Source organism: Danio rerio, chromosome 5, assembly GCF_049306965.1.
Source record: "Danio rerio strain Tuebingen ecotype United States chromosome 5, GRCz12tu, whole genome shotgun sequence".
NCBI classification, from domain to species: Eukaryota; Metazoa; Chordata; class Actinopteri; order Cypriniformes; family Danionidae; genus Danio; species Danio rerio.
The window spans coordinates 69117501-69142795 of NC_133180.1; the positions used below are offsets into that span (position 1 = coordinate 69117501).

Below are 25295 nucleotides of genomic sequence, written 5' to 3' on the forward strand. Positions count from 1 at the left end.
AAAATATTATTTACTGTCATCATGGCAAAGATAAAATAAATCAGTTATTAGAAATTAGTTATTAAAACTATTATGTTTAGAAATGTGTTGAATAAATCTTTTCTCTGTTAATCAGAAAACGAGGAAAAAATAAACAGTAGGCTAATAATTCAGTGGGGTTAATAATTCTGACTTCAACTGTATGTGGCAATAGCCAAAAATACATTGTATTGGTCAAAATATTCTTTTATGTTAAAAAAAAATAGAATATTAAGATCATGTTCCATAAATATATTTTGTCAATTTTCTACACTGAATTAAAGAGAAAGTCTTTATTTTTAAGGTTTAAATATCTAAAAATTCAAGTAAAATATAGTTTTTTGCAGAAAAAAAGAGTCAAATTAAGTTCAGTTTTCTTTAAAACAAGCTCAATTATCTACTAGTGCATACGTAAAATAATCTTATTTCAAACCTAAAACAAGTTTAATTTACCTACACTGTAAAAAGGCAGGGTTCCACACAATTCATTCATGTTGTCCCAGCACAAATGGATTTACAAATTTATGTGGATTGAACATAAAAAAATTAAGTTGTCCCAATTAAATCTCAAGAAGCTCATTTCCGCTCATTTTAATTAAGTAGTTTGAACAAGTTTTTTTTGAGTGAACTGCACTGGCAATTTATTTTTCTGGTTTAAAGGAAAAATTAACATAATTTTGATTCATTATTTCTGAAATCAAAACAATATTTTTACTTAATGCATCTTGATATAAGGATTGTTTTTAGATACTTGGGCTAAAAACAAAAACTCTATGTAAGAAAAGCCTTTATTTGCAGTGTGCTGTAAATACAGTCTATAAAACTCTAAATTTTCATTGATTCATGACTTTCGGCCAAATCCCTGAACTATAAGGGGTCGCCACAGCAGGATAAACCCCCAACTCGATTTTGATAAGCATATCAAAGAACTTTTGCCAACTTTAAAGGCATATTTCTCAGTATTTATACAGTGCTCAGCATTACAGAGTACACCCCATTTTGAAAATGAATATTTTTATAAATTTAGAATATAGGCAATGAATTTTGGTGCATTTAAACAAAACTTTTTTTAATAAATTGATTTATTATTGATTTATTAAACAGATATATTTATTAACGTAATATTTTAGTCACCAAATATATTTAAAACATTGAAAAATAATGCAACTAAATTCAAGCAAAATATTGCAAAAAATTACAACCTACAAAATTAAAAAAATAATAATAATTTTTTTGCTTTTCTTGAGTTTTCCTCTTTTTAAATTTTGTATTCAATATGTTTCTATAACATAAATTTGTGTGCAAGTTTTTAGACCGTTATCGTAATTTATTGTAAGCTCCAGATTTGGCTTCAGTACTGACTAATCTAATTTATATGGACAAATATAATATTGTATTAATATATAATATTGCAACACTTTTTTAAATGTTCTCCCCATGTTAGCGTGGGTTTCCTCAGGGTGCTCCGGTTTCCCCCACAAGTCCAAAGACATACGTTATGGGGGGATTGATTAACTAAATTGGCTGTAGTGTATGTGTGTGTTTTTCCTAAAACATATGCTGTATAAGTTGGTGGTTCATTTCGCTGTGGCGACCCCAGATTAATAAAGAGAATGAATGAATGATCAAATTTGTTATAAATGGGTTTCTTTTGTTTCAGTCACATACATTAAATGTTTAAATATCTATTACATATGGTACTGCTTATATTATTTCACCATCTGTACACCAATATTAGTAGTGAATGTGCGTGTTCGTGGGTGGGGCTGTGTCGGTGTGGTAATGTGGGCTGGTGTGGCTACAGTGCCAAGGCTGATTTTTTGTTCTAGTCCGCCCCTGCCTGTAGTACTGGATGCATCTGCTTATTAAAAAAATAAATAAATAAACAAGCAGTACATGAAAATGTGTGCATGTGTGTGTTCACGTTTCACCTCTGCAGCTCTTCCCGTCTCTCTGTAGCATTCCCGTCACACAGCTGCACACAGCGCCAGTTACTTGACTAGTGCAGATCTGCTCACAGCCACCATTATTCTCTTCACACCAGTCTGAATCTGAAACACGCATACACACGCAGGCACTCTTATAGCTGTAATCACCTTGCTAATACACAAAACATCTAATTATACACCCACATCCTATTGCCTCCAGTCTTAATCTACACATACACACACACACACACATGCACAAATCTGAAAAACACTCCAAACCTCTTCTTCTGATTGGTCCCACTGACAGGATCTGTTCTTTATGCTGACTGTAGTCTGTATAACTCCTTTTGTTATGCGGGCAATTCTGTAATGGCAAGATATTATTATCAATCTAAAAGAAGCAGATCACCAAGATGAGCAAGAACATAAGCAAAACCATCACCAAATTTACTCTATCCATCAATTCACACTGTTTCAAATGGTATCAGTCGATTCAAATTCAATTGTCAGTTCTGTCTATTTAGTCAATTCTGAATTATTTATAAAGGAAAAGTTTACCTAAAACTGAGTGTTCTGTAAAGCAAAGGTCTTATAGTTAATCATGTTTTTAAATTGTTATAATTTTTTAATCCTATTTTTAAATTTTCTGTAGATTTCAGTTTAGTTTTAGTTACAGTTTTTCTTAGTTGTTTACACACAATTACTTGTACTACATACACAATTTCTACAACATGTAACTGATGCACCAACCCCCTAAACCAAAAAAACTACAAGCACAATTCCTGCTTTACACTCAAATTACAGGTTTACAACACACTTTTTTCAAAACTACACACAATTCTCTGCATTTTGCAGAATTTTCATGCAGAAAATCTTTTGTTTTCACAAGGAACACACTGTCATTCACAATTGTAAAGTCAGCTGCCCTACTTTGCATACTAACTCATCACATGAGTAAACACTTGTCTCACTGAATTTCAATTTAGAAATCAGAGCTCATCTGGATCATAACTGGTTCACTGCCCACCCACAATTTTTAGTGGTGTATCTCCCTCCATATTCTCCATTCCTCAAACCTGTTGAGGAATTGTTTTTCTGCCTGGAGATGGAAAGTGTATGACCGAAATCCACACACACGTATACCCCTATGGCAGTTGATGCTTTTCGTGGCTGGATTCACCATGCAAGGTGACATTTCCCCAGCTGCTTGGCCAGACCAAACAGAAAAGAGGATGCAGTATAGCTGCCTTTTTTTTTTTTTTTTACTGTATTGTTATTGTATTGTGTTGGTTGGGACGAACACTGTGTACACAGTTTTTGTGGGAAAAATACAGTAAAATGTATTTGGTATTTGTGTGTTTTGTATAAAACAATATTCTGAAATATTTTACAGTGCACTTCTGTAGGCCTATATACTGTCGGTCTGTAGTAAGTGTAACACTGAACAAAAAAGGCTGACAGTAAGTCATTATGATGAATGGTCATAGTGTTTTACATTAAGCACATTAGTGTTCAACTGTTCTTATAATTGTCTATTGATGAGATGGCTTGTGTGTGTCATTTGAAAACAAAATACCATTTTGAGAAAAAATTACATCGGTTTGAACGTACAGTTGAATTTTGCAGAAGAATTGAAGAGTTTTGCCCAATGTGTGTGTGTGTTTTGTGATTTGTGTGTAGAGTTCTGACAATATGAGACCTGCTTACAGAAAATGTGTGTAAACAATTGGAAAAAACTGTAATTTAATTAATGGTTTTGCTCGTTTTTATTTCGTGAACACATTTATACTTGGTTATATATATTAAGTTTCAGTTTTAGTTTGAATCATTCTAGTTTTGAAGAGTTAACAGAACACATCCAGTCTTGAGCGAAGCAAATTTCTTAGTTTTAAAATGAAGTAATCGTTTGAACACACACTGAATCACAGAGAAAGCGATTGATAGAAACAAAAGTAAAAATTATGATGAACAAAAACATTCTTTATTCTTCATATTAAAAATCAGGTCTGCAGTTAAACTTGTCGGCAGCTAGCTCTCTGCAACTCCCACACAGGATGGGAGGCCACAAGGGAAAGCTAGGTTACTGCTGGAAGTGGTGTTAGTGAGACCAGCAGGGGATGCTCAACCTGTGGTCTATGTAGGTCCTAATGCCCCAGTATATTGAAGGGGACTTTATACTACTCAGTGAGCGCTCTTTGGGATGAGATGTTAAAACGAAGTCCTGACACTATGTGCTCATTAAAAATCTCAGGATGTCCTTCGAAAAAGAGAAGGGGCTTATTTGTCCACTATGGCCTCCTAACCATCCCCATATCATAATTGGCTTCATCACTCTGTCTCCTCTACACCAATCAGCTGGTGTGCAGTCTTACACAATATGGCTGCTGTCATCCATGTGGATGCTGCACACTGGTGGTGGATGAGGAGATTCCCCCCAAAAGTGTGTAGAGCACTTTAAGTGTCCACTCATGCACTATATTTTATTAACAGACACTGAATAGTTTGGTCAGACACTGAATCATAGAGAACACAACTTACAATACTATCAAATCAGAAACAATGGTGAATTAAATCAAAACTCGGGACATGAATCTGTGGGCATCTCACAGCAAGAAGATTACTGGATCGAGCCCCGGCTGGGTCAGATGGCATTTCTGTGTGGAGTTTGCATGTTCTCCCCGTATTGGCGTGCTCCAGTTTTCCCCACAAGTCCAAAAACATGCGCTATAGGTGAGTTGGGAAAGCTAAATTGGCTGTAGTGTATGTGTGTGAATGTGTGTGTATGGACGTGTATGTATAAAACATGCTGGATAAGTTGGCGGTTCATTCCGCTGTGGCGACCCCTGATTAACAAATGGACTAAGCCGAAAAAAAAATGAATGAATGAATTAAACAAAATTCTTCCTATTAACGATCAGACATGTAGTTAAACTTGCCTAGTCTAAAATTTTTATTCAATGAAGAAAATGTTTTAGTAAAAATGGCATCTACAGATAAACAGCCGCAGGTCATATTTTCCATCACATAATGAGTGCTTACTAATTCTGAAAAGGATATTATTTTTGCCAAATATTATATTATGTTGTCTTCAGAGACTGTAGGTTTTTTTGGTTTAAGTTTTTTACTTATTGTGATTTTTAAATTGTATTTCAGTAAAAAAAAAAAAAAGTTTTCTAGAACTACTGTAGTTTTAGCCGTTCCATTTATCATAATAACCTTGCTGTTGTCATTTACTCACCCTTGACTTGTTCCAAACCAGTCTTATTGTTCTGTGGAACACAAAAAAGATGTATTGAAGAATGTTAGAAAGCGGTAACCATTGACATCTAAAGTCTTTCCTACTATGGATGTCAATAGTTACCGGTTTCTAACCTTATTCAAAATGTCTTTTTTTGTGTTCAACAGAACAATAAAACTGGTTTGGAACAAGTCAAGGATGAGTAAATGACGATATAATTTTCATTTTTAACTGAATTGCCCCTTTAATGCTGTAATAAAACCTTTTTTAATGGCAAAATGGCTAAACATATAATAAAGGTGTTTGTTTGCATGCATTGTGTGTACAAGCTCTCACCACTTTGCAGGCGTTGGTCTCTGAGTCACACAAAGTGACGTCACAGTGCAAATGCACCTCATCATAATCCCCAATGAACTTGAAGACAGTGACGTGAAAGCGGCAAGTGAGGGACACGCCGTTCTCTGCCATGCCTATTGTGTTATCCTTGATGTTCGGACACCTGAAATTACAGTTATGTAATATAAGCTCTGTAACCTCATTGGCAAGTGTTTAGATGTGTCATGTGATAAATACAGGTGATGTCACAATTATTAGCCCTCATTTCTTGAATATTTCCCAAACGATGATTAACAGAGCGAGGATTTTTTCACAGTATTCCCTATAATATTTTTTCTTCCGGAGAAAGTCTTTGTTTTTATTTCAGCTAGACTAAAAGCAGTTATTAATTTTTTAAAAACATTTTAAGGTCAATAATATTAGCTCCCTTAAGCAATATTTTTTTGATTGTCTACAGAACAAACCATCGTTATACAATAACTTGCCTAATTAACCTAGTTAAGCCTTTAAATGTCACTTTAAGTTGAATGCTAGTATCTTGAAACATATCTAGTAAATATTATGTGCTGTCATCATGCCAAAAATAAAAGAAATCAGTTATTAGAAATGAGTTATTAATCTGTTTAAAGCAATTCACAGATTGTATTATTCCAAAGCAAAATTAAGTAAAATTTCTAACTCCATATCCCCATTCTGCGACAGATGCAAAATTAACAAGGGTTCCTTGCCACACATGTGACAAGGATCCTAAATTGTTTGTTTTTGGGACTGCCATATTTAATTTTTTTTCAAAGGCTTTTAAAAAGGAGGTTAAGCCAGATCATTGCCTAGCAATTCTTGGATACTCTGAGGCATTAAACACTATTCCAAGTTTTCAACAACGACCTCTATTGATGGGCATGATTCTTGCGGGAAAAAAAAACAAAACAATTTAATTAAACTGGAAATCCCCAGACTCCCCATGTTTTAAAGCTTGGTTGGGTGAATTGTTTCATGCCATACAACTGGAGAGGATACGTTTCCTGCAGCCCAAATCTCACCTGCAATTTCAAACTGCCTGGCAACCCTTTCTGGATTTCCTTAAAACTGAATAGTGCACTACTACTCTCATAGTAATGACTGAATTTACTCTGTTGTTAATTCATAATCTAGTGTTGACTATGTTAAATGTCTCTCACTTATTTATTTATTTATTTTTATTTATTTTCAATTATTTTTATTTTTTAGTTTTTTTGGGGGGGGGGGTCAATTTATTTTATTATTATTTATTTATTTTAATTTTTTTTCTTGTACTTCTTTGTGTGTGTTGTCTTGTTGGTACATTATGTAAAACCGTTTAAAAAAAAAATTAAATAAATTTTAAAAACAGAAATGAGCTATTAATATTAAACTCATACCCCGGTACCGGGTCCATGACGTCATTTACTTCTGCATTTTTTTATTTTAAAGGTCCATTCGGGCCTAAGGGCTTGATCACACCGAATGCGCATTTACGTTCCAAAAACGCGAGGTGCACCACACTGCCTCTTTTGTTAATAAGAAAAAAAGAAGCCCAGTGCGCTTTTTATGTCACTAGGAAATGACTGAATCAGCTGGGTAATGTGCGAGAGTTTTGCTGTTGATATTAATATAATTTTAATATTTAATAATATTGTGATATTCAAGATTTGAGAGTCATACAGCTCTGGATAACCCAAAACAGCAACCACAAGTCTCTCCCCCATCTTCAAAACTCTCCGTTGTTGTCTTGACAACACAAACACTTGCAGGGTAAAGTCTAGATCGGATACGCAGCCGGCCGGAAGTGCAATATGCACAATAATGTAGCAGAATTTTTTTTGACACTGTATAACAAAAATGAATGTTTTTACAGTTCTGTGACGGTCGGGTTTAGGATTGGGGGGGGATACACGTAAAAAAAAATTATTTATTGGTTAATTTAATAGATAAAATAAATAAAACTTGGCACAACTACTGATTTTACAGTACTGTGACGGTTGGGTTTAGGGTTGGGGTAGACGTCAATAAAATACAATAAATGGGAAATTTTATAAATAATATAAATAATTCTTAGGGCGACGCAGTGGTGCAGTAGGTAGTGCTGTCGCTGGTTAGAGTTGCTGGTCGCTGGTTTGAGTCTCAGTTGGCATTTCTGTGTGGAGTTTGCATGTTCTCCCTGCATTCGCGTGGGTTTCCTCTGGTTGCTCCGGTTTCCAACACAGTGCAAAGACATGCGCTATAGGTGAATTGGGTAAGCTAAATTGTCCGTAGTGTATGAGTGTGAATGAATGTTTGTGGATGAAAAGAAAATGAACGCATGAATGAATAATTCTCGTTGACTTCCGGCCACAACCATATCCGATCTAGCTGCAACCCCACTCCAGGCACCTCAACGGAAACCCCGCCTCTGCTTTTATTTGATTGGAGAATGAAACAGTAAAAACAGCGTGACTGATGTAACGCGCTTTCTCCGCTCAGAGTTGACTTCTTCAATTGACACGGTGCACAAGGGCAAAAACACAAGGCGCCGCAAGGGGTTAAAGTGCAAGGTGCGCAGGGCGCATAAGCAGCGCGCAAAACTCTTGCGGCCATTAGTAAACCATTCAAAAGAGGCGCCTCTCAACGCATAAAGCTCAATCAGTGTGATCGGCCCCTAATAACCCCATAAGTGGTTCCGTTCTCTAATCAACTGGAATAAAATAATTTTTGCATAGATTATGATAGAGACATTTATCTTTTTCCCTGTGATTACGGAACCAACTAAATTAATTACAGCAACCTAGACGACACAGAACCTAAAAGGTAAACTTTCAAATTTGCACCTGTTTTTTTGGAGGGGTTTATTATAACAGACAGCATATACTATTATTTTAATCACTTTCAACAGTGTTTTATGAAAATTCAAAGGGTTTTCTTTAAAATGATACCAAGCTTTTGCATTTACACCTCTGCATGTGGATTTGGGAAGCTTTTCAATTTGGGTAGGCAAAATACAGGCAAAAAAAAAAAGAAAAAAGCACAACTATTATGTTTAGAAATGTGTTGAAAAATATTAAATAGAAATTGGGGAAACATTTACGGGGGGGCTAATAATTCAGGAGGGCTAATAATTCTGACTTCAACTACTGTATTGAAATACACTTAGTGCCAATGTGTTGTTTTTGCACTAAGCTATTTCCTCACCCTCTCTCTATGATAATGTAGCGGAGTCGATCATTGCTGTAACGAGATGGTGTAGCCCAGCACATGTTAACAATGAGAATAAGCTGTTTGTCATCTGCTCCTTCCACAAACACCCCCACAAACAGAACGTCTCTGGTGCTCAGCACAACCTCTCCCTCGCGGTACGGGTGCCGGTATGAGGCGTTCTTGTATAAGGCCATTTTTGTGATGAAGTTACCCTCTTGGGTTGGCAGTGTGAGGTTTATGACACTGTGGACAACAAAAAGAAAGAGAGAGTTATTATATCTTTAATCATTATCTTATCTGTGGTGCAGTCAACTGTACAGTGCTAATGAAATGAGTTACATTATGTATTTGATCAGCTTTCTTGGTATTTATTTATTTTAAAGGGGAAATTCACCATTAATCCTGTTGAACACAAAAGAAGATATTTTATAGAATGCTGAAAACCTGTAACCATTGACTTACATAGTTTTTGTACTATATAAACTCACTGGCCACTTTATTAGGTACACCTTACTAGTACTGGGTTGGACTCCCTTTTGCCTTCAGAATTGCCTTAATCCTTTGTGGCATAGATTCAACAAGGTACTGGAAATATTCCTCAGAGATTTTGGTCCATATTAAGATGAGAGCATCACGCAGTTGCTGCAGATTTGTCTGCTGCACACTAATGATGCGAATCTCCCATTCCACCACATCCCAAAGATGCTCTATTGGATTGACATTTGGTGACTGTGGAGGCCATTTGAGTACAGTGAACTCATTATCATGTTCAAGAAACCAGTCTGAGATGATTCACGCTTTATGACATGGTGCGTTATCCTGCTGGAAGTAGCCATCAGAAAATGGGTGCACTGTGGTCATATGGACATGGTCAGCAACAATACTCAGGCAGGCTGTGGTGTTGACACGATGCTCAATTGGTACTAATTAGCCCAAAGTGTGCCAAGAAAATATCACCAACACCATTTTCTCCATTTCTGACCATTCTCTGTAAACCCTAGAGATGGTTGTGCGTGAAAATCCCAGTTGATCAGCAGTTTCTGAAATACTCAGACCAGCATGCCAAAATCAAAAGTCACTTTAATTAACTTTCTTTCCTGTTCTGATGCTCGGTTTAATGCAGCAGAATATCTTGACCATGATAGCATCACGGGACCCAATGCATAATGCACTTTATATTAAGTGTCCCTAACTACTATGTACTTACATCAAAAAATAAATACAATGTACTTACTGTGTTCATAAACATTTGAGAACACTTTTGAGTTGGAATAGAGGTTGGGTTATGGACAGGTTTGGTGGCATGGGTAGGTTTAAGGGTAGATTAAGGTGTAAGAGATGGTCAACAGTGTATTTACAAATGTAATTACAAAAGTTAATTACAGATGTAATAATTACATGTATTTAATCAAGCATAAGTACACAGTAAATACATGTATTTACACTATAGTACATTGTAACAAACTATGTTTCTTCCTTGTAATTGGCTGTTAGAAAATTGCATTAACAAGCAATTGGACAGGTATACCTAATAAAGTGGCCGGTGAGTGTAAGTCAATGGTTACAGGTTTTCAGCTTTCTGAAAGCGGAGCAGAGCAGACTGCACATCCCTAACCTTTGTAGATTTTTGTTTTCTGTAATGGTGAATGAATGGCGTCTGTCAGCTGACCTGAGCATTGGCTTCAGTACGGTCTCCAAGGATATCTTGATGTCCAGTTCATACGCACAGGAAAACTCCACGTTGATCATTTTGTCGCGCGTCACCACACTCCCAGTGTTGTTCAAACTCTCGATCCACACCGTGTTCTTGTACATAATGTGTGTTCCATTTGACTAGACTCACAAATGCACACACACAAGCACACACATAAAGTAACTGCATTTAATAACATTTCAGCAGGAAACAAAAACTAATTCAACCGATCAAACTGCATATACAATGAAAATGTAGACTATGAAAAGCATGATGGCAATGAGAAGAACATGAGTCTTTTTTGAGCCCTTTGTAATACATGCTTTGTAGATCAAATTTTATTTATTTATTTATTTTTTTAAATGACATCTAGTTTATTTAAACGTATTTAAGTTGTCCATGATTTCAGGGAAATTTAGTGTATTCTGACATACAGTAACCTTTGATTTGCTATTTGTGAACGCTTACGATGTCTATATACTATGTATATTTTCCTGCATAGACTGATTGGCATGACTATGCATTCACAATGGTATGAACCAATATAGGGGTGGCCAAATGTATAATTATTTTATGCATTATTTTAATTAATAATATTATTATTTAAGATACGGATTAGACAAAACAGTTTTTTACTATTAAAGGTCTGATCCCCATCCCCTCTTTTAATTAGCACGCTGCTTTGATAATGGTCCATATATTATGGGAAAATATTAACTAAACAAAGAAAAAAAATCAAGAGAGACAAAAATGTACACAAAAATGTAGTTAGTAAATTGTTTTTTGCAATATTTAAATCAATTATCTTTCTATTTCTAAACATGTTCGGTGACTAAAATGTTATTTTAGTCAATATAACTGTTTAATAAATCTGTTTTGTTTAAATGCACCAAAATAAACTACCTATATTCATTGAGAAATGGATAAAAGTATTCATTTTCAAAATAAGGTCTATTCATTTCTGCTGAGCACTAGGTGTATACTGTATAGTATTTAACTTCAAAAGACTATTACTGCTGACTTAGGTAAGGTAAAATTTGCATTATCTACAATGTGAAACAACTATTATTTAATGAGTGTGTTTATTATGTAAATGAACATTTTAGTAAAGCAGTTGACTGTGATTCACAGCCTATACTATGTTGTTTTGAATTTACAAATTGGATTTGTGTATTTACGAATTGTGTTTTGAATTTATGAAATGAATTTATGTATTTATGAATCGTGTTTTGAATTTATGAACTGAATTTATGCATTTACGAATAGTGTTTTGAATTTACAAATTGGATTTGTGTATTTACGAATTGTGTTTTAAATTACCAAATTAAATTTATGTATTTACAAATCGTGTTTTGAATTTATGAATTGAATTTATGTATTTACGAATCATGTTTTGAACTTGCGAATTGGATTTGTGTATTTTTTAATTATTTTTAGAGTTACGAATTGGATATTTGTATTCACTAATCGTGATATGAATTTATGACTTGGATATATGTATTTACAAGTTGTGTTTTAAATTTATAAACTGAATTTATGCATTTACAAATAGTGTTTTGAACTTATGAATTGAATTTATGTGTTTACGAATCATGTTTTGAATTTACAAATTGGATTTGTGTATTTACGAATTGTGTTTTAAATTTACAAATTAAATTTATGTATTTACAAATTATTTTTAGAGTTACGAATTGGATTTGTGTATTTACTAATCTTGATATAAATTTATGAATTAAATTTATGTATTTACAAATCGTGTTTTGAATTTATGAATTGAATTTATGTATTTACGAATCATGTTTTGAACTTGCGAATTGGATTTGTGTATTTTTCAATTATTTTTAGAGTTACGAATTGGATTTTTGTATTCACTAATCGTGATATGAATTTATGACTTGGATATATGTATTTACAAATCTCGTTTTGAATTTACAAATTGAATATGTGTATTTACGAATTGTGTTTTGAGTTTGCGAATTGAATTTGTTTTTACAAATCGTGTTTTGAATTTAGGAATTGAATTTATGTATTTACAAATCGTGATATGATTTTATGAATTGAATTTATGTATTTACAAATTGTGTTTTGAATTTACAAATTAGATTTGTGTATTTTTGAATCATGTTTTGATTTTGCAACTTGGATTGTGTAAACATGAATTGTGTTGTGGATGTATGAGTTATATTTTGTAAATGTATAATTATTGAGACTGATCTGTCTCCATGTACAGTATAATGACCCTAATGAAACAAATACACATTCATTTACCATTAACAAACACATTTGTACACTAGTATGCTGCTCTAAACATATTTGTGTGAACAAACAAGGACAAACAAGGACATTTGTAAGATGTGTTACGAATTAAATTAAAAATCCTTAATCAAAAAGAGATTTGATTAAGTCCATATGTCCTTGTTTGTTCACACATTTGGAAATGTGTGTGAACTGAAGAGCACTTTCCGTTGTCTCTCAAGATGCTGAGACAGTCTGAACTGAGACATTCTGCTCTTGAACAGTGTTGTTAATGAGAGATAGGGGGGGAAAGATTTGTTCACCTGTACAATAGAGCCACAGTGTCCCTTGGTATTGTTGATGTGGAAGGAGATGAAGTCCTCTCCCTCAATACCAGGGCAGTGCTGGTCGTTGATTCGTACATCCTCCCTCTCAAAGCCCAGCTGGAAGAGACGGCACTTAGAGATGGAGACCTCCATCTGAGCGTGCTTACAGGTCACTTCAGCCTGGATGATGTCATCTTCACCTACACCACAAGAACAACATGTCCTGGATATAACTGACTTTCAAGGGTTTCCTATGTGCGTTAAATTTTGTTCAGTGGCATTGGTTACGTTCTTTCTCTCCAATATGGCCGACTGATGACTGAACATTGAATACACTCTATAGAAACATTAAGAAAACATATTCATCAATTTGACAGCATACTATGCAAATCCTCACAACGCAAACAAATTAAGAAAACACACTGCAGTTTCTCACAACACATTCAAACCACATGGAACATGATGGAAATGTTTCAAGGGGACCCAAAAACATGACGGACCTGGCTGGGATTTGATTATCGTGCAGTGACTATTGCTCAGTGATTTGTTTTACTCACTAATGTCATTGTTGGGAAGTTCAGGGCAGCCACAAAGTTCTCCGTTCTCCTGCTCACATGTGTTGTTAGAGCAGATCTCTCCTGCACAGGGGTCATAGATCCATTCTGCTAAAGACAGGTCCAGTTACAAAGTTAGCACACAGAAACACACATGCAAACACACACAAAGTTTCCATATATCCATCCCTTCATTTGTACTTTTTCATATTAAATATTTACTTTTTGTCAAAACTGTAAGAATGGGCAGTCGTAATCGTACTCTTGTAAATACTGTAATGTTTTTGATCCATACTATAGTAAAGTACTTAAAGTATATGTTGCGGTAATTCCATAGTTAATATGGTAACACAACAACTATAGTAATACAAACAAATGGCCGAATACTGTAGTTTAAACGACTATACAAAATCATAGATTGTACTACAACACCACTACAGTATTTGTTAGTTTATCAGTGACCACTGGCTGAAAGATTTGACACATTACATTGCACTGGGAAGAATCACTGACAGTATATGGCGCTAATTAAAGGAGCACCATAAAATTTGTGATCTGTTTATACAGTTTTTAGAACAAAAACATAAATTTAAGCACTTTCAAGAACCTGTGGTTGTTTTTAAGTACTTTCCAGACCTTGAATTCATATGTCTGAAATTCAAGTACACTTAAAAGCAAAGAATATTGCAAAACTGTTGTAAGCAATGTATATATTAAATTAAATTTAGTAACGTTCAACTTTGTTTAAATTCAGCCCAAATAAATTGTTTGCAACCCTTTACCTTCAAAAGAAAATTGTAAATCCAATAATTATTTTTTTCAGGGTACTTTCAAGAAGCTGAGAACCCATTTAAATATATATATATATATATATATATATATATATATATATATATATATATATATATATATATATATATATATATATATATATATATATATATATATATATTATAAACAAATATAATAAATAAATATTTATTAAATTAAATTAAATTAAATTACAATAAATTAAATTAAATTAAATTAAATTAAATTAAATTAAATTAAATTAAATTAAATTAAATTAAATTAAATTAAATTAAATTAAATTGTTGAGCCCTGCTGCCATTCACAGTCTACACCCCTCCCTGTTGTCCTGTAGGTGGCAGCGTCCCCTTACAGCAGTTCTCCTGGGTGATCCACTTGGTGGTGAGAGTGCCGAAAGAGCGGCAGGCCTCAGCGTAGGCCGCCATAGAGCCGCACACCTGGGCCTTGCGGTGGTTGTAGCAGCCGTCCATGTAGCATGACTGGTAAAAAGGATGAGGGTCCAGCAGACCGTGGCAGGGCTGGAAGAAACCTTTCAAATCGGTAAGCTTCAGGCAGTTGTCCTCCCCCTGGAGCTCTGATACTGCTGTATTATCACAGGATTGAGCCAGGGCAACATACTGGGTCTCATCACAGCTACATAGAAGAAAAGGAGGATATAAAATGAGTGTAAAACGTAGCCTACATAACTGAAAGTACTGACACTGAGTGAACATTTTAGTAAGTTAAAAGTACAAGTGTCTGGCCAAAAATATAATGAGTGAAAGTAAACATGTACAGCTTTAAGTTGTACCTGAGTATTTGAAAATTAATAGTTTCTACAGGTGCTGTTAGGACCACTACACTGCAAAAAAAAAAAGAAAAAAAAGAAATGCTGATTTCTAGTACAAATATCTAAAAACTCTTAATTCAAGAAGCATTTTGTAGACAAGCAAAAATATTGTGTTGTTTTAGGAAATGTGCAAAATTAAGTGAGTTTTTCCTTCAAATTAAAACAAGCAAAAATAATCTTTAATTTTGAAACAACTTTTATTTTGACACAATATTATTTTGCTTACCCTATCGGCAGATTATTATGTTTGTTGGAAGGAAAACTCACTTAATTTTGCCATATTATTTAAAAAAATAATCATATTTATTTCACTTTTCTAGAAAATGCTTCTTGATTTAAGATTTTTTTAGATATCTGGACTAGAAAAAAGACAAAAAATCTAAGTAAGATATCCTTTTTTTGCTGTGTACCACCGCCACAAGACAAAAGAATTCAAAGCAATTTACAGAAATTAGGCCTTAATAGCCTGTAAATGAAGATGAAATAATAAAACAAAACATTATTCCTACTTAAATTATTATAAACTTGTTCATTCATCTTCCTTCAGCTTAGTCCCTTTATTCATCAGGGGTTGCCACAGTGGAATGAACCACCAATGTATCCAGCAAATGTTTTACACCGCGGGTACCTTTCCAGCTGCAGCCCAGTACTGGGAAAGATCCAAACACACTCATTCACACAAATACAATGTGGCCAATTTAACTTAACCAATTCACCTATACCACATGTATTTGGGCTGTGGGGGAAACGGGAGCACCTGGAGGAAACCCATACAAACACGGGTAGAACATGTAAACTCAATAACGAAATGCTAACTGATGCAGCCGAGGCTCAAACCAGTGAATTTCTTGCTGTGAGGCGACAGCACTTAACACTGAGCCATCGCATCGCTCGAATAAACTTGTTAACAGCCTTTATTATAATTATAAACTAGTTAACTGCAGAGAGGAATCATTTTGGAAATCAAAACAACTGTAAAAATAAAAGACAGCTATAATAAATAGTGCACAATTATAAATATATAAAGCAACGTTTTAGCCTAAATAAAGAGAGTTGTGTACATTATCTGTTATTTTAAAGTGATAATGGGTAAATTAAACCTTATTTGTTAAATCATCATATTTTCTTTTACTCACTCACTCACTTTCTTTGGTATGTTTCATTTACTATATAGTGTACCTTTAAACACTTAATTAGATAATAGTAATATATCATGAAAACCAAAAAATCATTGATAAAAAAGTTATTTTTTGGTATTTTATGGGTGAAAAAAGCTCTAAATTAAAAATTTTTGATTTTAAATTTGGAGGAAATGTCAGCAGTAGTTTACAGAAACAGAACACAAATAACTTTTTACTCAAACACACACAGTAACTATAACTCATAAATAAAAAAACAAAACAAAAACCCTGTCATTTTTAAATGTTTTTTTTTTAATTTCCCATAGCTGCATACCACCCTGAAACAATGCTGTGTAACAACATACATACATTTTTTACCATGTTAAGCATGCACATTTGATTGTCCGCTTGCCATATTTACTGCACTCAAGTAAAGGTATAGCCAGCATTTTAATTCAGAATTTACTAACTTAGAATTTACAAATTTAGTCATTTACTAACATACAAATCTCTAAAATTAACAATTAAAGGGATTTCTCACTCAAAAAATAAAGATTTACACATCATTTACTCTATTAAGTGGTTTCAAAGCTTTTTCTTTTCTTCAGTATTTTCTTTTGTATGTATGTTTTTTGTATGTATGTTGAAAGTATGTTGAAAACCAGTAAAAGCAAAGTGCTGAGAAACACCAAGAGGCGACACTCTAGTGTGCGATTCGGGAAATGGCTGTTAGACGGTGCAGCAGCCATTTTGGAATAAAAATTTAAATAGAACAACAGCATATTGCAAGTCTGTAAGATAAACTATTAAAAGTGCTGATGATTGTGATAGTAAGTGTTGTATTGTCGTCATCCAGGTTGTATCTCAGCTTTAATGCACTTTTTAAACAAATAAATAAAAAACAAAGCATCTGCTTGCCAACGCGACAGTAATGAGAGCCAATGTACATCCGACCGCTTTCACTCCAAAATGGCGGAATCCGGTGCTGTTACTGGGTGCTGCTCTTGCAATGGAACGTTTCACTGAGTGTTGGCTTCTGGTCATTTTAAGCTCTTTGGTAAAAGCAAATACTATGGAATTCAATGGTTACTGAAAACTCATAAAGGTTTGTGACTACAAGTGAAATATAAGTAAATGATGACAGAATCTTCATCTTTGGGAGAACTATCCCTTTATGTATGGGAAAGAAGTAAAATGACTCAAGTATTTTAAACCCCTGAATATAATGCTTTCTATTGCTAACCTGTTCTGCATGCCGTTTGTCTTCCAGCTCTGAGCGAGCTCCAGTGCACTGACAGCAGGTTTTCCACGAGAGGTGATGTAGTCATCTGTGGGATCCCCGTTAAAGTTCCCACACAGTCCACACACCTTGTTCTGTAGCCGTGGACCCATTGTAATGCTGAGGGTGTTGAATCGATTATAACGAACCTGGATGTCCTGAGGAGTGTCGATCACCAGAAATCCCTCAGATGTGGATACTCTTGTCATTAGACCTGTGACAAAAGGTACGGACACGGGCGTACCGTTTACCTAAGGCAAAAGAGGAAAACACTTAGCATTTAGCTAGGAAAGATGAGTAATGTCCTAATCATTCTAGAATTGCATAGCCAACATATAAAAAAGTCACAATCTGTCTATTAAGTGGGTGACAATTTCAACTAAATCTAAAAACCTTTTATGCAAATAGCATAAACAACACTTCAAGGACCGGAATAAGTAACCCTTGGAAAATATGTTTCAAGTTTTAAGAAGCGACACTGTTTTTACTTCCATATAAACTACAGAAACATTGTTTTTGTGCAAATAGTGATGTCATGCGCTGGTGAGTCATGTGTTCAGGCATGCATGAATACTATTCAAACAAAAACATAGATAGATATTTATAGATATTAATGTACAGCCGTGGCTTTCTCATGCCGAGTTCAGACTGCATGATTTAAGCCCTGATTTTGACTCGGCGATGGTTTTGAGAAATTGCCTTAAATCACATGCAAATCGGTGCTCGTTCACGTGAGTGACAATCACACAGTGAGAACTATCAAGGACGCGATATGAGAATCACCGATGAGTCGCAGACACCCGTGAGATATATGGCATGGTAAATATCTGGAGCTGTCGACGATTCAAATCATGCCGTGTGAAATGTTTTCTGACTGAAAATAACATCGGCGATCACCTACAGTCAATGAGAAAGCAGCATCTACTAGTACGGGCCAGCGGAAGGCAGGGGGAGAAGTTAAAAGCACTCATTTTTAGTTTATTTGGACTCAAGAAATAGAGGAAAAACTAGTGTAAATTTGGTAGAAGCTCTGTGTCTGTTTGACGTGTCATCTGATCAATATCACAATCAGGTCTAAAAGTAAATAAAAGTTGAGGAGAGATTGTTAATTCTCTTCAAAAGCCAGGTGAGCAACACAAGATTCTAAAGCTAAAGCCCTTTTTCCATTATAGTTAATAACGAAAGATATATATATTACGTGACCTCGCATTGTTTTCATGTTACTTCTCATGTTTGTTTGGTTGTGAGGTGTAGTTTGGACAAAGTTGTCTGTGATTCTTCCTATTTTAAGTCATGCAGTGTGAACTCTCCTGTCGCCAATCCATCCTACAGTGTAAACAATGCACCGACAGAACGCTAACCCAGATAGTCATGCTGTGTGAAAACATCCGTGACACGACTACTTTAAAAATCGTACAGTCTGAACCCAGCAATAGTTGACACACTCGCCATTGTACTGTTATTTAAAATCACAGGAGGCAACGCTGAGTAGGATAACTGTCATGACAAAACGAAACAAGTCACCAAGTGGAGTTGCATGGTGGAGTAGCTAAATGATTGAATATAATGTATATATCAAATGAATAGTTTGTGGATAAGTTTGGTGAAAACTCATGAAAACATTTGGTGAAAATGTTCTTTGTTAAGTATTTCCGCCATCTTGTCAACAACATTTTGTTGTAACAACTCACATGGTTCAATGGGATTTCGATAACTGCAAGTTACACCTCTTTAACTTACTACAAGTTATGCCCCTTCATGTTACACCCCTTGTAGTCTGCAGACAGATACACTTGGATCATTTTGCAGAGCCATTGCTTCAATTAATTAATTAAATACACCTACTACTAGAAAGTGATATCGCTATAATTACTCTTTTTGCATGGACATTACAAGAATTATCACATACATTTTTAGACATTAGTTACACATCCATGTGTCCAGGAAAGGTTTTGACAACACTAGTCTGTAATTGATACTTTTAAAAATGCTAAAATATATTTGTCTACCTTGTGTAAATGGACCATAAAGCAACTCTGTGTAGAATGTAGCTTCAAACTCAACTGTCTGTAATATCACAGTTATCCTGAAGCCCATGGTCAGCTTGTTGTTGTCTTTTTGATTACATTTAGAGATAAACTATGCAGCTTATATAGAGTTTAACTTGCCATAACACACCTGTCTGGATGATTCTAACAGGCCTAGATTCACTGGTTCAGCCACCAAGGCTATTTACTCTGCTGCAGCCCAATACCTTGATAGACATTTACTTTTGCATCTGTTGCATTAAGGTCTGTATAGCCCCTTTGTCTTTGAGAATGAGAACCCAATCCCAGTTTTTCCAAGAAACAAGTTGAAATCTGAGATGAGCTCAGGCCCAGAAAAGCCGGCAGCATTGCACAGAACTAATGTATAGACTCTTTACATTTTCATAGGAAATCTTATCGTTCCCAACCTGCAGAGTTTAGCTACAACCCTAATTAAACACACCTGAAAGAGCTAATCAAGATCTTCAGATTCCCTAGCTGCATCTCAACTCATAAGCTGCATCCTTCAAAGTACGCAGATTTCCAAGGTATGTCCTTAAAATCTCTGAGCTTGAAAAAATACTAGAATTTATAGTCATACTACAGTGAAGTGTATTATACTGTATTATTGTATTCACAAGAATTTTTTAATGAAAGCTACAGCATACTGTAGTATGTAATGTACTTTAGTTTTACTAAGGTAAACAATGGTATATTATGGTTTACAACAGTTCTGTCTGGCTCTCGAGTCTGACTGGCTGATGGCTGTGCGATTTTAAATACACCCTTGTGAATCAGATGCGGAAGAAGCGTCAAGCGCGAGAAATTTACATGTCAAGTCAATGCAAAGACACGAATAGACATCCTGCGGCGCGTTATGCACAATTTAGCGAATTTGGCATTTTCTGCGTTTAATACGCGCTTCGCGCAGATCGCTCAAGTTTGAAAATCTGAACTTCAGAGGACATTCGCGCCGCATTAACCAATCAGGAGCTTGCTCTTGTAGGGGCATGCTTATGGCGTAGCCCCTGTTGTTGGTGTCCCTTGGGGTAATTCTCCTGTCTACACCGACAACAGTTCATCAAACTGGGCCATCATCCAAGTACAGTTTCTAAAGGAATTTATGAGCTCACAGAGCTGGGTGCACCTCTGAAAGGATCTAGTGGACTCAGACACGGCTCCGAACGAATTAACGCCGTTTTTCAGCCTTCGTAAAGCACATAAACACAGTTATTTTTTCGATAAAATCCATGTCAGCCATTTAGCAAACGAAGCTAGAGTCAACGGGCAGACAGAAGCCCTGCCCATCACGCAAATCCGCGTCTGTTGTGAAGTGAATTTGACACGCAAATGAAGCGGATTTTGACGCGAAAATGAAGTGAGTAAACAAAAATGTTCATTCTATTTATCTGCGCATTCTGCTTCTGGTGTGAACAGCATAAAGACGGACTAAACAACTCACTACAGTTTGACAAATATTGCAGCTGTTGGACAACATAATATACTTTGAGGCTTTTTAAGGAGAGAATGTAGTTGTTTAGACTGCAACTATGTAGTTTATTTATAAGGATAGTGCCTTATTTTAAATATTTATAATTTCTGAGATACAGGATGTCGGCGGCCATCAGCAAGTCTGAGCAGAGAAAAGACGGTTGACGTTCCGCCACAACATAGCGACAGAGACCGCATCATCAGTCCTTAGGGGAGAAAAACAGTAAATTTCAAACTACAGCTGATCAAATCTTTATAAAACAGATACGTCTCTCTTTTGTATGTAGTGCTTTATTTATACCATAGTAACCTGGTAGTGTTTGCTTTGCTTTGGCTTTTTTGAGGTTAATTATTGTGATATCCTGATTGCAGCAGAGAAATACTGGGAAATCTCTGTAGACTGATGGCATTTCATGCTTTTCAGCCATATAATCTTAAAACGTGAGCAAAATCACCTGTTTTGTCATCACTTAGGCATTACGCTAGAGAATCATTCAAATACTAGCTCTAAAGTGAAGTTTTTGAGTTAGCAGTGATTTCTGCTGATCTGACGGTCAGCTGCAGATGTGAATGAATGGCAGAAGAAAGTAGTTCCTCATATAAAAGGATTTTTGAGACTCTCCATGTTTGATTATCTTTTTTATAAACACAATTATGCCGTTGACCTGTTGTATAAGCGCAATATCACACTTGTAGCTGTGCGATATGGCTGTATATTGGCAATGATGGAAGGCGTAGCCTTACTGTCCCACCAATGACAATATACAGCCATATCGCACGGCTACAAGTGTGATATAGTGTTTATACAACAGTGTACGAGTGTACTATGAGCAACGATATATAGTTGTGGAAAAGTTATAAAGAATTAGGTCATTTGTTTACTACAGTTGTTCTATTACCATAGCAATTACAACAGCAGATTCATTCAAGTACTGTTCTATAGCATGGTTCAAATCATAGTGTTCACCATAAATTACTATAGTGTTTTTTGTTCATGTGGCTGGTGAAATAAGATAAAACCTAGCAACTGTGCCAAATTGCTAGCTGCTGTCAATAACTAAATATAAAAATTTTTACAGGAATAGTTTTATTAAATTAATACTTAATTGTTTAAAAAATTCACAGAATGTCCCTTGGTCGAAACTATTTAAAAGTATAGTCTATATTTTTCTTTTATCTACAAAAAAAGTCCTGTCATCATCAGTACACAATTATATTAAATATTAGGGGAACGATCCAACAGTTGCATCCTTTATTACCCATGAAGTGAAGGACACATTTAGAGGGTGTATTTTTGATTTGAGACATCCTTCACATGACTGACGTCTTGGAATTGAGATGCAGCTAGAAACTCCCAGGAAAATCTGCTAAATTTGGTGAAGCTAAACTCTGTTAGCACAGGATTGGGCAGTCTAAACCAGTGTTCCCCAACCCTGTTCCTGAAGACACACCAACAGTACACATTTTCAACCTCTTCCTAATCCAACACACCAAAATCAACTCATCAGAACATCAGAAGAGACTCCAAAACCTAAAGTTAATGAGTCAGATAAAGGAGACGTTCAGAATATGTACTGTTGGTGTGCCTCCAGGAACACGGTTGGGCACTGATCTAAACCACTATACCTGACTTATTTCTGGTGCCATAAATCATTAGCAGTACAATTTCTGTGTTCTTACCTTGACAGTGTTGCCTGAGATGAGAATGTTCTCCTCGTTGATGTAGAGATAAGCATGGGAGATGGTGGTTAGGTTGGGTGTGCTCCATTTGTCGAAATTGGCAATGAGCTGAAAAGATAACTCTGGCAGCTTGTGGCAGATTGTTGAGAGAACAAACGAGCATGAGGCGGGTAAACGGAGAGAAGCGCCATCAAAAGTGCGGAAGACGCCACCGCCGGACGCCACGCAGTGCTGATTCCGTCTGGCAAAGCATCCTCGCACACCATGCCGCAGGACACACTCCTCCTCCGCTTTACATCGCCGTGGGTCGCACTGAATCAGATTCCGGCCAATACACTGGCAGCGTTTAGTGCAGTCACTGTTCCAGAACAACTGCTTAGGCTGAGAAAGACACAAGTAACTCATATCAAATGGTACAAATTTAAGATATTAAACAAATAATAAACAAATATTGATACCATGTTGTTACAGTGTCAAGTGTATTGTGCATATGTGATGCTATTTGGCTTTATGGGGTTCAAAGCAGTTTCTAATTGAAACTATAAATTTCTGAGTCTAAGGGCCCTATCCTACACCCAGCGCAGTGTGGCGCAAGGCGTGGCGCAATAGTCTTTTGCTACTTTCAGCTCGGCGCAAGTGTAATTTGAGGTGTTGCGCCACACTGTTTAAATAGCAAATGCATTTGCGCTCAAATGTGCGCCCTTAGGCGTTCTGGTCTTAAAAAGCAGGCGTGTTTTGGCACGTTGCTATTTTGAGAAACTGTAAATAGTCTGTTCTTTAGACCAGAACAAAGTCGGTCTATTGTCTGGCGCAAAGTGCGCCTGGCTTACACACTACACACAAGATGCAGAGCAATACACAAATATCTTTACATATGAAAAAGATATAATATATTAAGGATATATATATATATAATAAGGATATATATAGGGTACAAATATAAATGATTAAAATATTACAAAACATATTAATTTCTAGCCTACATAAATTTAAAAACCACTGCCTTTCTTCATCTCGAGAGGCATTTTCAGTTCATTCATAACAATTTGCTTTTGTATAATGTTATTATTATTAGCAGTATTATTTATTATATCCATATTTATATTTGTTTTATTGAAAACAAGCTTAGATTTGCCCACCTGTCAGGTTTAAGACCATATGGGGCATAGCAGGTGTATTTGGATATAACTCAGTATTTTGACCACACTTTGTTATTATTGTTCATTTATTTGTTTGCTGGAAATTAGAACTGAATTTCGAAATAGTTTTGAAACAAATCTTTGCGCTTAACAAACAAAATTAATTATTTATAGGCTAACTGATGTCTGTGCGGTAAGGTTTCCCTATCCACGAGAGCAAAAGCGAAAGTGAACTTACTTTACGTCACGTAAATAGCAAATGCGCTTATGGTGCGATGCAGCTGACTCTTAAAGGGAATGGGAGATGACACTCTGATTGGTTTATTCTCAAAACACACCTATAACTCATTAAAAAAATAAACTTAATCCTTTTAGACCATGCGCCAAGGCGCAAAGTGGATTTTCCCGTCCTTAAATTAGCAAAAATGCGTTCTGACACGCCCTGAAAGCGTTTGCGCCCTGCGCTTTGCTCTTTGCGCATGGACCGTCAAAATAGAGCCCTGAGACACACAATTTAATTTTGGTTTAGATATCCTATATAAATTTGCTTTCCAGGTAAACTGATTAGGTGCTGACACTAATTAATATCAGAAATCTAAAAAAAAATCAGTTTTATAATAAAATAAAACATTGTTCCTTATTGCCAATTACTCTAAAACAGATATTATTACAGTGTTTCTCAGTCACTTTTGTACATTTCTCAGATCCGAATTGAAATTCTCAAAACTAACGGTTCAATCTTCACATCTTGTGTCACTTGTGCACATAAAAAAAGCAATTTCATATTTCTTTGAATAAGTTGCAAATGCTTTAATTCATCCATCCGTAGGATTAAACATAATACACCTCCTGACAAATGTCTTATTGCCTATCCAAGTTTTAGGAACAACAAGTAATAACTTGACTTCGAGTTGATCATTTGGTATCAGAAGTGGCTTACAGTATATAAAAGGCAAAAGCCTTTAGATTACACTTATTTTACCAAAATAAAATATGATCATGCCTTGATTTTTAATTATTAAATTAGGACAGTAAGGTCTGACATTGCTTTGACAAAAGTCTTGTGACTTAACAGAAATAATGTCCAGTATAGATTATAAAGTCAGGCTGCAATGGAAACATAATGAATATTGTGTCTGACTCCCATGAGCTTGGAGGACTGCATCTATACATCTCTGTAATGACTCAAATCACTTATTAATGAAGTCATCTGGAATGGCAAAGTAAGCGTTCTTGCAGGACTCCCAGAGTTAATCAAGAATCATTGGATTCATCTTCAATGCCTCCTCCTTCATCTCACCCCTGACATGCTCAATAATGTTCATTTCTGGTGACTGGGCTGGCCAATCCTTGACCTTCTTTGCTTTCAGGAACTTTGATATAGAGGCTGAAGTACAAAGAT

General features: G+C 35.4%; 2 protein-coding genes across 5 annotated transcripts in view; both read right to left on the reverse strand.

Annotated features, from left to right (window-relative positions):
* The window catches only part of cntrl (centriolin), a 548241-nt gene that overhangs the window by 274791 nt on the left and 248155 nt on the right, over window positions 1-25295 (reverse strand). The gene's annotated exons all lie outside the window — the stretch shown is intronic.
* The window catches only part of tecta (tectorin alpha), a 60145-nt gene that overhangs the window by 6828 nt on the left and 28022 nt on the right, over window positions 1-25295 (reverse strand). For 2 of the 4 annotated variants that reach the window (XR_012406452.1, XR_012406451.1), the window contains exons 16-25: window positions 22755-23135; window positions 17521-17807; window positions 14680-14960; window positions 13521-13625; window positions 12961-13163; window positions 10379-10542; window positions 8704-8952; window positions 5521-5683; window positions 2226-2310; window positions 1950-2069 (exon numbers count right to left, since the gene is read on the reverse strand). Coding sequence is in view for 2 of the 4 variants with exons in the window: in XM_073951559.1 (XP_073807660.1) it covers window positions 1950-2069; window positions 2226-2310; window positions 5521-5683; window positions 8704-8952; window positions 10379-10542; window positions 12961-13163; window positions 13521-13628; window positions 14680-14960; window positions 17521-17807; window positions 22755-23135 (2041 nt within the window). In the remaining 2 variants the exon portion in view is untranslated. Of the gene's footprint in view, window positions 1-1949; window positions 2070-2225; window positions 2311-5520; window positions 5684-8703; window positions 8953-10378; window positions 10543-12960; window positions 13164-13520; window positions 13629-14679; window positions 14961-17520; window positions 17808-22754; window positions 23136-25295 lie in introns of all 4 variants that reach the window. The other 2 variants (XM_073951559.1, XM_009301924.4) reach the window with 1 other exon arrangement.